The following is an 11,084-nucleotide window of genomic DNA, read 5'->3' as shown; positions in this document are numbered from 1 at the left end:
AAGGTGTCCCTACGACCTGAGCTGTGAGGGGATCCATGAACCGTGATTCAATATTCCATATTATGGGAACAAGTGAAACAATTGAAAAGTAGGTGTATTGCCTCCCTTTGAATTAATAATTTGTACCTCCTTCTGTTGCAACCACAGCCACAAGTCTTTTTGGGTATGTCTCTATACGTTTTACACATCTTGAAACAAATATTTGTCAATTCTTCCAAACACAAAAGCTCGAGTTCTTAAAAGATTTGATGGCTATCGTTTGTGCACGGCATTTTTCAGATCTTTCTACAAATACTCTAGAAGATTGAAGTCTGTACTTAAGCTTGGCCATTCTTAACACCTTTATATTACGAGTTGTTAACTATTCCATTGTAGATGTTGCTTTATTTTTATGTTGGAAGGTGACTCTGCACCAAATTCACAGGTCTCCTGCAGATTCTAACTGATAGCCCTGGATTTGTCTCCATCAATCTTCCCATCAAATCTCAAGATCTTTACAGTCCCTTCAGAAGAAAAGCAGCCTCAGAGCACGATGCCGCCACCACTATTTTTAACCATCGGGAGGGTCATTTCAGAGTGATGTGCAGTGTTACTTTTACGCCAAACGTAATGCTTTGTATTTAGCTCATAAAGTTGAATTTTGGTCTCATCCGACCAAGCACATTGCTCCAAATGTTATTTGCGTCTTCTATGTGGCTTCTTGCAACGGGCCTTTTTATGGTATTTTTTCATAAAGTGCTTACTTCTTTCCACTCTCCCATAAAGGGCAGACTAATAGTTGTCGTATGTACATTTTGTCCCACCTCGATGTATACACCTGCAGGCCATTCAATGTGATCACAGCCCTTTTGGTTGCTTCTCTGATTATTTTTTTGTCTGGGCTTAAGGTTTAGAAGAGGGGTTGAGAACCTATGGCAAGCAAGCTATATATGGCTTTTTCATGAGAACAAATGGCTCGGAAATAAAATACAACTTGTGCAACCACTTAAAATGTTGATACATGCAGCACCAATAATTGCACATGCAAAGCTGAGACTATGGTTCGGTCCAGTGTATATAGGACGCAATTTTAACGACAGTTTACAGTTAAAGTGTCACACCAACAGACACAGTTGTGGCTGTAAATCTCTAATATTTTAAATAGAAGCTCAATAAAAAATCCATTATCAATGTTAAGACACTTTATGATAAAAAGCACAGAAGAAACTTTTGCCCAAAAGGTCTAGCAAAGCACCTAGAGCAATTTGATTGGGTAAGCGGTAAGAATGGGCGGAGCTATGCACAGGGCGTGCGCACTTTTTCTCCTCACCCAGCAACGTCTGCACTGAAGGTAAATATGTTGGTATCCTCTTTTGCATTATTTTGTGACATTTTTACTAATAAAAACTTTGCTTGCACCTTGTTTTCAAACCATTATTCAGGACAAAAATGAGCCTCCACACTCTTCAAGTAACTTTTTAAGTGGTTGATTTATATTGATATGGGACATGAGCTCTGGCATTATCATGATTTCATAGATTTTATCATCTAAAATCGCACAGTGAAATAAAATGAGGTGAATAATTTCCTCTTGTCTGAGAGCGGGTTTGGTGGTTTAGTTGAAATTTGTCTTAAAATATGGTCTGTCTCTCTCTCTCAAAAAATAAAAAAATATCATGCTTTTAAGGCATTTTGGGTCAAAAAGGTTCCAGACCATTGGTTAGACGGACAGCCAGGTCTTGGCAAGTTTGCAGTCATTTTATGACAGCTCCATTTTGATATAATTGCTTGCACAGTGCTCTGGGAGATGTGTAAATGTTGCGACATCTTCTTGTATCCCATTCCTGCTTTGAATTTTCCACAACTTCATCCCAGACCTGCCTAAAGTGTTCCCAGGTCTTCATAATGCTTTCATAATGCTGTCAGTTCTGGTGCATTCGAACTGAGACTTAATGACACAACGGTCATTGTTAGTCATTCAATTCAAAATTAGATCATACAGAAGTCATCGGGGAACTTCTGGAGTCAGTTGGCTGAGCTGATAGAACAGGGGACCAATACTTTTGCAACAACTACCTTTCAGTTTTTTTCATTGTAAATATTATATAAAATATTGTCACGGTCGCCATGACGACCAGTATGCCACGCCCCCGAACTCAAGCTGAAGCAGATCAGCTGATTGCTGTTCTGCTATTTAAGGCTGGATTTTGGGTTTGGCGGGTGCTGGTTCATTACTCATTATTCACAATCCCGGTCTGTTATGCCTTGTCCTGTTTTAGTCTGTTATGCCTTGTCCTGTTGAGTTCGTGCCGGAGGAACTCTGTATTGTTCTGTTTTGCCTCGGAGTATTGGGCGACTTTTATTTTATTAAATAAAACCTATGGATCGTCAACGCATTTGAGTTCTCCCTTCATGCCTCCTGCCTCCGTTCTGGTCCGGTCACCTTCCACGCCACCACGCTCCCGTGACAGAATGAACCAGCCAACAAATAGAACTCAGCGAACGATCCCAGCGCGACTTGGGAGAGCTGGAGAGCGCAGTTCGGCAGGCGCCTACTGAGTTGGCCTTCCCTGCCCGTTCGAACCACGGCCCCGCCCGTCGTGGCCCTTGCTGTGCCTCGAATGGGGTACCGGGAAGAATTGACGCCTGCCTGTTCGACTCTCATGCCTGCCTGCCCGACTCCCGTGCCGATTGCCTGCTATTCCGTCTCCCCTGCGTGCCAGCCCGACTCCGACTCTGCTGCCCGTCGGGCCGACTCCGACTCCGCTGCCCGTCGGGCCGACTCCGACTCCGCTGCCCGTCGGGCCGACTCCGCTGCCTGCCAGCCCGACTCCGCTCCTCCTGTTTTGCCGGTTCTGATTTTGACTCTCTCATGTCTTGTCTGTTCTGATTTTGACTCTCTCATGTCTTGTCTGTTCTGATTTTGACTCTCTCATGTCTTGTCTGTTCTGATTTTGACTCTCTTATGTCTTGTCTCTTTTGATTTTGACCCTCTCATGTCTTGCCTGTTTTGATTTTGACCCTCTCATGTCTTGCCTGTTCTGATTCCGCCTGTCCTGTCTGAATCGCCACTTCTGAATCTGACCCCCCTGAGTGCGACTCTTCTGAATCTGACCCCCCTGAGTGCGACTCTTCTGAATCTGACCCCCCTGAGTGCGACTCTTCTGCATCGGCCTGACCTGAGTGCGACTCTTCTGCATCGGCCTGACCTGAGTGCGACTCTTCTGCATCGGCCTGACCTGAGTGCGACTCTTCTGCATCGGCCTGACCTGAGTGCGACTCTTCTGCATCGGCCTGACCTGAGTGCGACTCTTCTGCATCGGCCTGACCTGAGTGCGACTCTTCTGCATCGGCCTGACCTGAGTGCGACTCTTCTGCATCGGCCTGACCTGAGTGCGACTCTTCTGCATCGGCCTGACCTGAGTGCGACTCTTCTGCATCGGCCTGACCTGAGTGCGACTCTTCTGCATCGGCCTGACCTGAGTGCGACTCTTCTGCATCGGCCTGTCCTGAGTGCGACTCTTCTGCATCGGCCTGTCCTGAGTGCGACTCTTCTGCATCGGCCTGTCCTGAGTGCGACTCTTCTGCATCGGCCTGTCCTGAGTGCGACTCTTCTGCATCGGCCTGTCCTGAGTGCGACTCTTCTGCATCGGCCTGTCCTGAGTGCGACTCTTCTGCATCGGCCTGTCCTGAGTGCGACTCTTCTGCATCGGCCTGTCCTGTTTATCTGTTCTGATTTTGCCTGTCCTGTTTATCTGTCCTGTTCTCGTCGGTTCTGCCTGTCTGTCATCCCCTGTCCAGTTGGCCACCAGACCCCCCCTGCCGCGCGCCAATTCCGATCCGCCCGACGCAGATGGCGCCTGCCTCTCCCCGTTCCTGCGTGTTCGGAGGAGGGAGCAGGGTTGCCCCAATCGCGATCGTCAACATTCCGGGGCGCGAGGTAGTAATTTTTTCTTTTTTGGGACCTCGGGAGCTGTCCCTTAAGAGGGGGGCTCTGTCACGGTCGCCATGACGACCAGTATGCCACGCCCCCGAACTCAAGCTGAAGCAGATCAGCTGATTGCTGTTCTGCTATTTAAGGCTGGATTTTGGGTTTGGCGGGTGCTGGTTCATTACTCATTATTCACAATCCCGGTCTGTTATGCCTTGTCCTGTTTTAGTCTGTTATGCCTTGTCCTGTTGAGTTCGTGCCGGAGGAACTCTGTATTGTTCTGTTTTGCCTCGGAGTATTGGGCGACTTTTATTTTATTAAATAAAACCTATGGATCGTCAACGCATTTGAGTTCTCCCTTCATGCCTCCTGCCTCCGTTCTGGTCCGGTCACCTTCCACGCCACCACGCTCCCGTGACAAATATAGGAATAATTTAATCCACGTCACGGTTGTGTAGCACGTTGTCAAAATATTCACTTTTTCTAGCTTTAAAGGTAAAGCGTGTAATATTTAGTGCCTCTAATGGTACAAAAAAATGTCATTAAAAAAACCTTGATTTGTATAGACAAATATACATGAACTATCATACCAATGTTTATTTTTATAAATATCAATGGGTCGAGAAATTTGAATTTCTTTTACATAGTGGAAACCATACCTAGTACTCGACGCCATGTTTGTCTGGCATCTTGTTGCTACGCTGTGCTCATTTTACACTGGTTATCATTCACATTAAACTACAGTGCCATCTAGTGGTCAAATATTACACGATGTACCTTTAATTTTAAAGCCTGAAATGTGGCAACATGACTAAAAAGTTTTAGGAGACAATACTTGTGCTAGGCACAGTATATTATTTGTTGAGTGACAGAATATGAGGCAGAAACGCATTTATTTAATTTTTTTTTTTTTTTTTCAGATTTTGGTAGGTGACTGTTTTTTGCAATTTTCAGGTATTGCACTGTGGCCAACTTTAATGTATTTTTAATGTTCTTACGAAATGATGGGATGTCATCATCTTCCTCCTCCAGATGCTCCAAGTCGTAACTCACGAAAATATTCTGCGTGAACAAAGAAACGAAACATGTCTGATGGCCTTAAAGTCTTTGAGATGCTGATGCAAGGAGTTCAATTGATGAGCACCTTGCTCCTGAGAAGCTTGGGCCAGTAACCGCACTCTCGTTTGACCAGTGTGAGAACGGGCTCGTTGGACTTCAGCAGCCAGCAGCACTGTTCGGGCAACACGGCTGCGTGAAGATCCAGATCCACTCCGTATCGCCGGTCGTCCACAACGCAACTGAAAATACATGCACATGCATAGAAACCTATAATGTACTCTCAAGGTTCACACACCTTTTTCATGGCTACATTTAAGCACTTTATAAGGATTTTTAAGCCAATTTTTCAATTTCTCCAGTACCGTTTAAAGAAAAATTAATCATGTATTTTGCCTATCCACAAATATATCTGTGATTTTTAATATTGCCTGTGCATTTATCAAGACATACATTTTTAAGTAAATCATTAATATATTAGTGGACATGAACAATACTTGTGTACATTTTTTTGAGACAAATCTCTCCTTTTATAAGTGCCTGGTAAAATGACGGTAATAAGTAGCTAACATTTACAGTTGTAGGAGTTTCTTTGCATTACAATTTACCACTGGGAAAGGCTACCTTAACTTTTTGCATGGCCATAATTGGGACGTATTCTTTGCACTAATACACATTTTCATAGTGCCCTATAAAAGTGTAGCATGCACCTGTCCTTATCAGTGGGACGCGTAGGGAGCAATGAAGCTTCATCAGACAATGCCATACAAACTAATCACAAAGGAATACGAATCGCAATGGCAAGCGAAACCTCTAGTGAGTGGTGTTGGCGTCATTTCAAGCACACTTGCTGTGAAACAATTTCAAGCATTTACAAGCACTTTACCCAAAAACCAAGTACTTTTTAATCCTTGAAAACACATTAAAATTCAAGCAGTTTCAAATATGTCAAGCACCCGTACAAATGCTGAAATCTGCTTGCTCTTTATATGCTCGGTGATTTTAAGACAAAAGTCACTGTATCAAATGGTCATTTATACTGTTATAGATAATGTGTTACATAGATTATCTGCACCACTTATCCTCAGTAGCGTCGCGAAGGTGCTGGAGCCCATCTCAGCTATCTTTGGGCTGTGGGCAGGGGACACCTTGAACTGGTTGCCAGCCAATCGCAGGGTACAACGGGACAGACAATTCACTCGCTCATTCACACTTAGAAACAATTAGGACCGGCCAATCAACCTAACATGCATGTTTTTGGAATGTGGGAGGAAACCGGAGTGCCTGAAGGAAACCCATGCAAGCACGGGGAGAACATGAAAACTCCACACAGGAGGTTCGATCTCATGACCTCAGAACTGTGCCGCACACGCTCTAACCACTGCGCCGCCGTGGTGCAGTGCTGGATACAGAGGAAGTATTTGTATAATTATCTTTTCGTATGGTAGCATATGAACAAGCGGTCATGAATGAGAAATCTAAGTAACGTGCAAAATGAGCTAGACTTTTTTTCCCCAAGATCTTTTAAACATATCAGCTGCTCCCAGGATATTGCCTCAGATTTATTTAGCTCAGAGACAGTGAGTGCCATTGGCTAAAGGACAACATGAATAGCATATGGGTCCGTTAAAAAAATACACTGGGAGGAAAAAAGTATTTACTCAACCACCAATTGTGTAAGGTCTCCCACCTAAAAGATGAGGGGCCTGTAACCTTTATTATAGATACAGTACTATATAGCGCTATCTATCAAGTCTGGACTTCTAGACTAATATATAGATCCCAATTCGAGTGTGTGTGTGTGTGTGTGTGTGTGTGTGGATCATAAGATACAAAACGACTGGACTGATTTCTGTGAAAATTTTAACGGTAGTACTTTAGGCCACTGGAAGTGTCTTTAGCTAGGTTTTATGTCAGTAAAATCCAGAACAACAAGTTTGTCTGGAGCTGTATGAGGTCATACTGCTCTTTCGCACTACCTAATAGCTCTTTGGTGCTTTTTTAAACAAACCACGGCCCAAAAAATCTTCAAGTAGAATCTCCAGCAACGTTGGGCCATTATGCTTGTTTCAGCTATTAGAGAAAAATCTCCAGTGGACCTCAGGTGTGACACTGTGGCTTTCAAAAAATTCAAATATAACATTGTTGGAATTGATATAAAGTTAAAGTGATAATATAAATCTTCATTCCGTTTGGAATGCTTCATTTTATCCATCCAAATATTTATGTTTAAAACACACAATGTCAATTGCGTCATTTTCATTACTCTTAGAGGTAAATGCCAAATTTCTTGTCCTGATGAATATCAGACAGAACTAATGTTAGAGGACACAAACAATAGAACTTTTTAAGGTTATAAATTGTGCACATAACAAACTTGTGCCACAAGAATTATAACTGATGCCCCCGTTTTTTCAATTGAAATTTTAAATTTTCATGGCCAAGACTTTTTAAACACAAATATTTTGTAACGTGAAAATGGGGAGCAGGACTCTGCTTTGCATTAAAAAATGTGGACGAACTTGCCTTAAAAAAAAGATGTTTTAACTTTTTAGTATCATAAAAACTGGCTTTTGGCTATGCTGTTCCTTACTTTAATGTTTTGTAGGTTTTTGTACATTTGTAAACACTTGACTTTCTTTTGAAAAGGATATACAACTAAGTGACAGCAGGAAAATGCAGGTCCAGATGAAAAGTTGAGAACCTCTTATTACATGTTTAACAATGTTAACAGTTAGGGCAAATGCAAAATTATACATCCTTCAAATGGTGAAGTGTGTTATGCAATTAAGATAAAAATAAAACAAAAACGTTTAGGCATAGAATAGCAAATCATCCAACTGAACAAGGCCCAACTCTCTCTATAAGGATTGTGCATTTGGTAGTATTTCAACATGTTTCTTTTTACAGGGGTGCAAATTGTCTTTTTCTTGAAACAACCTGTGCCCATGACATATAAATATCCTGCAGCACAAAGGTCAAACTGACTCTAATAATCAGGTAGTTTGAAAGACATGTAAAGGAGGCAAAACCAAACCAAAAACGACTTGCAATCAAGCACGCCTTTTCTGCTGTGATCACCCTTTCAAGCAAAATGAGCTTTGTTAAACATGTATCCACTGCCTCCAGTGAACAGAGCTCTGTCCAAAAGGCTCCACTGGCCACCATAGGAAGAGCAGAGCGCATAAGGAAAGAGCAAGGGTGGCGATGCCATCGAAACAGACCTGTACACTGCATGATCGGAGTGAAAGTTGCACTGCTGATCCTGCGGGTCCCTCAGCTTCAGCGTGACACTTAATGACGTCGCTGTCTGATACCAGCGGACCTGAGGGTGCAGACTGACCGTGTGCCAGACATAAATTCTCAGTGTGAATCAAGCACAGATAACAAATTTGTTACCCTCCACACTTGTTTAAGGAAAAATCATTGTTCCTCCATGACACTAAAGGCATGGTCACACAGCCTTTCACGGGCGTATCGCAGCTGAATCACGGCCAGAAGTTTCTGCCCGTGAAGCAGACGCGGTGGAAAATGTGCAAAATTGGCTAAACCCGCTGTTTACCCGTGGTATGCCCGCGAAACAGACGCCGGCGACTGTTCCGCGTCCTTATCGCGGGTAACCGCGGCTGCATCACGTTTGACCGTGCTTACACGCGGTACACACCCTAATGCACGTGATAACACCGCGATACAGGCGCAGAACAAACGTGCTATGACCGTGCTCCACCCGCGATTACCCGCTAAAATTTTGCGTCCTTCCCACGTGTAACCACGTCTTGGCTGCGGCCGTAGCACGTCCTAGCACGTTCGTACCGCGTCTTTACCTCGTGTGTACCACGTGTGCCGCCCGCGGTTACCCGTGGTCTTAAGTTTTGAGCAGCTCAAAACTTTTTCGCGCGGCCAACCGCGTGTGAATTTCTTACCGCGTGTAAAGCACTGCTGTATCTCGTCTGTATCGCGATCTCAAAGCGTCCAACAGCGTCTGCTTCACGGGCAGAAATTTCTGGCTGTGATTCAGCCTCGATACGCCCGTGAAAGGCTGTGTGACCGGGCCTTAAGTTAAATTAATAAATTTTTGTGCTACATGCCAATTCCAAAATTACTGTTTTTATTTAAGAAAAAAAGTACTACATAAACATGGTAAGATCACTCATTTGTATTGACGTACCTCTTGGTTATCGGAGTGTCTACTGAGAACTGCTCATTGTTGCTTTGATCGACACCAACGGGAACATCTGAACACATTATTGGCAAACTTCAATCCAGCTGTTGCTAAATAGAGAATGTCAATGTATGATTTTGTTACCATCTTCATCGTTGTGAAGATGAGGCTTTTGGTTAGCTGCTGCTATGTCAAGACCAGTTTCTGATCTGTTATAAGTTTTACGAAGAAAGGGTACTGTTACACATGTGACCACTGACCTTGTTAAGTGAAAAAGAAACCTGATAGCTGCAGATATGGAGATGCTGGTCTTTTTGTCTGCATCCTGAAGTAAAGGATTTGGCTCGAGTCCTGGGGCGTCATTATGCTCGACTTCAGCATTTTTGTTGTCAAGGGAGAAGCTGTTGCTCAATTTGAAGGAGTCAGGATTCAGCAAAGGTTCACTGGATTGATTTACTTTCCTGACAGATGCGAAAAGTTGCATAGAGTTGGAGGAGAGTTGCTTTCAGAATATTGTGGGCTGCTGGATAATAGGCTCCCTTACCCACATGCATCATTGATCGTCTTTCCCCGACTTAGCAGCTGGACCAAATGATCTGGGTTTTGTTCTGCCATGCCCGTTTTCAAAATCAGAGCGGAGACATTATACTCGCTGATCAAAGTCTTCATACCAGCTACTCGACTCTCCATAACCTTCATGAAGCATAACTATCAAGATGATTTTCAATGCAGCATAGTTGCATTTAGTCACCCAGAAATTACCATAAAATCCACAAAGACTGCTTTTCCCAGAGTGAGGACAGCTCTGGCTCGATGCTTAACACCTTGTATCTTCTGGCTGATGGCTATGGTAACCTGAAGTTGTTCATATTTAGTAAGAAACACGTTAACATTCTTTCCATTTTTGGTTGAATACATCCTCTGGCGTGAGATTAATCATTCAGTATTGAATCTAGACTTATGGAATTGCTATCAAGACGAGATGATACTTGTAAATCGCATGTTAAATACCTTGCTGATACAGTCTGGTGTCATATATGTAGATTAAACTAATGTGCAAATGAATGAGTGTGGAGATGCAAGTTCTGTCTTTTACTTCCATTATAGGTACATAATGACAGAGGTAACCTCTTGTTAAGACAAAGAGACAAGAGATGCAGGTACCTTCGGATGCCAGTCAGCCTCTGAATCACCTGGCTTCAACTTGCACACGATAATCTCCATTGCTTGATCAGGCAAAGAGTGAAACTCCTCCGGCAGCCGAAGGATCTGGTGTGATTTGACTTCTCGCTCTTTTCCGATGTCAATGTAGCGAACAAGCACACTGAAAAATATTCGGCCTTTGGTGTCGGGGACAGTCATAACCCTAATCCTACAAGAGCAAAGAAACTACACTTGAAATTGCACTGAAAAGCCACTTGGCATGAACTAAAAATTGAAAGTAGATCAAAGATTTCGGGGGGGGTTCCCTTTTACGGTAATGATCACCTTTCATTATTGGGTCAACAATATGATCCTTTCTCAAAGAATTATGCAAGTATAGCAAAAACAAGACCTGTGGAAATTGTGGTTTTCCTCCACAGCATACAACTGTCCCTGTAGAACCTCCTCTGGACACAGCTTGTGTTTAGCATAATAAGATGTTATGCCAGCCATCATGCTTTGAAAGACATTGTCCTCTTTATGGATTATACGACCATAGAAGACTGACGCAGTCTTTATATGAAGAGGCAAAACCTGCACACAAATCATGAATCAATACAGTAGCTAGTATTCAGTTCATGCTCTTTATCGTTGGACATGTTTACGCCATATTAAAAGTTCAATATTTATAATCAATTTTTTTTATATTCCGTGATTTTCGAGTTTGTTTGGGGCTATTCACCATAATGTCGTCATTGAAGCCCCACAGTTAGTTCTAGAAAAATATATTTTGCAATTTTCTTACCGAATATC

General features: G+C 43.1%; 1 protein-coding gene across 7 annotated transcripts in view; it reads right to left on the bottom strand.

The window, feature by feature from the left end:
- The window catches only part of tdrd12 (tudor domain containing 12), a 33,858-nt gene that overhangs the window by 5,825 nt on the left and 16,949 nt on the right, over window positions 1-11,084 (bottom strand). For 5 of the 7 annotated variants that reach the window (XM_088339922.1, XM_088339921.1, XM_088339923.1 and 2 more), the window contains 10 exons: window positions 10,684-10,865; window positions 10,293-10,500; window positions 9,891-9,983; window positions 9,673-9,821; window positions 9,410-9,589; window positions 9,273-9,337; window positions 9,135-9,201; window positions 8,191-8,304; window positions 5,055-5,208; window positions 4,909-4,972 (listed from right to left, as the gene is read on the bottom strand). In XM_088339922.1, coding sequence (XP_088196048.1) covers window positions 4,909-4,972; window positions 5,055-5,208; window positions 8,191-8,304; window positions 9,135-9,201; window positions 9,273-9,337; window positions 9,410-9,589; window positions 9,673-9,821; window positions 9,891-9,983; window positions 10,293-10,500; window positions 10,684-10,865 — 1,276 coding nt within the window. Of the gene's footprint in view, window positions 1-4,908; window positions 4,973-5,054; window positions 5,209-8,190; window positions 8,305-9,134; window positions 9,202-9,272; window positions 9,338-9,409; window positions 9,590-9,672; window positions 9,822-9,890; window positions 9,984-10,292; window positions 10,501-10,683; window positions 10,866-11,084 lie in introns of those variants that run through there. The other 2 variants (XM_088339924.1, XM_088339926.1) reach the window with 2 other exon arrangements.

Source organism: Urocampus carinirostris, chromosome 7 (assembly GCF_059441175.1).
Source record: "Urocampus carinirostris isolate Australia breed hairy pipefish chromosome 7, RoL_Ucar_1.0, whole genome shotgun sequence".
Lineage (NCBI taxonomy): Eukaryota > Metazoa > Chordata > Actinopteri > Syngnathiformes > Syngnathidae > Urocampus > Urocampus carinirostris.
Note: the sequence above shows the minus strand (reverse complement) of the source record. Positions and strands in the feature narration are given on the sequence as shown.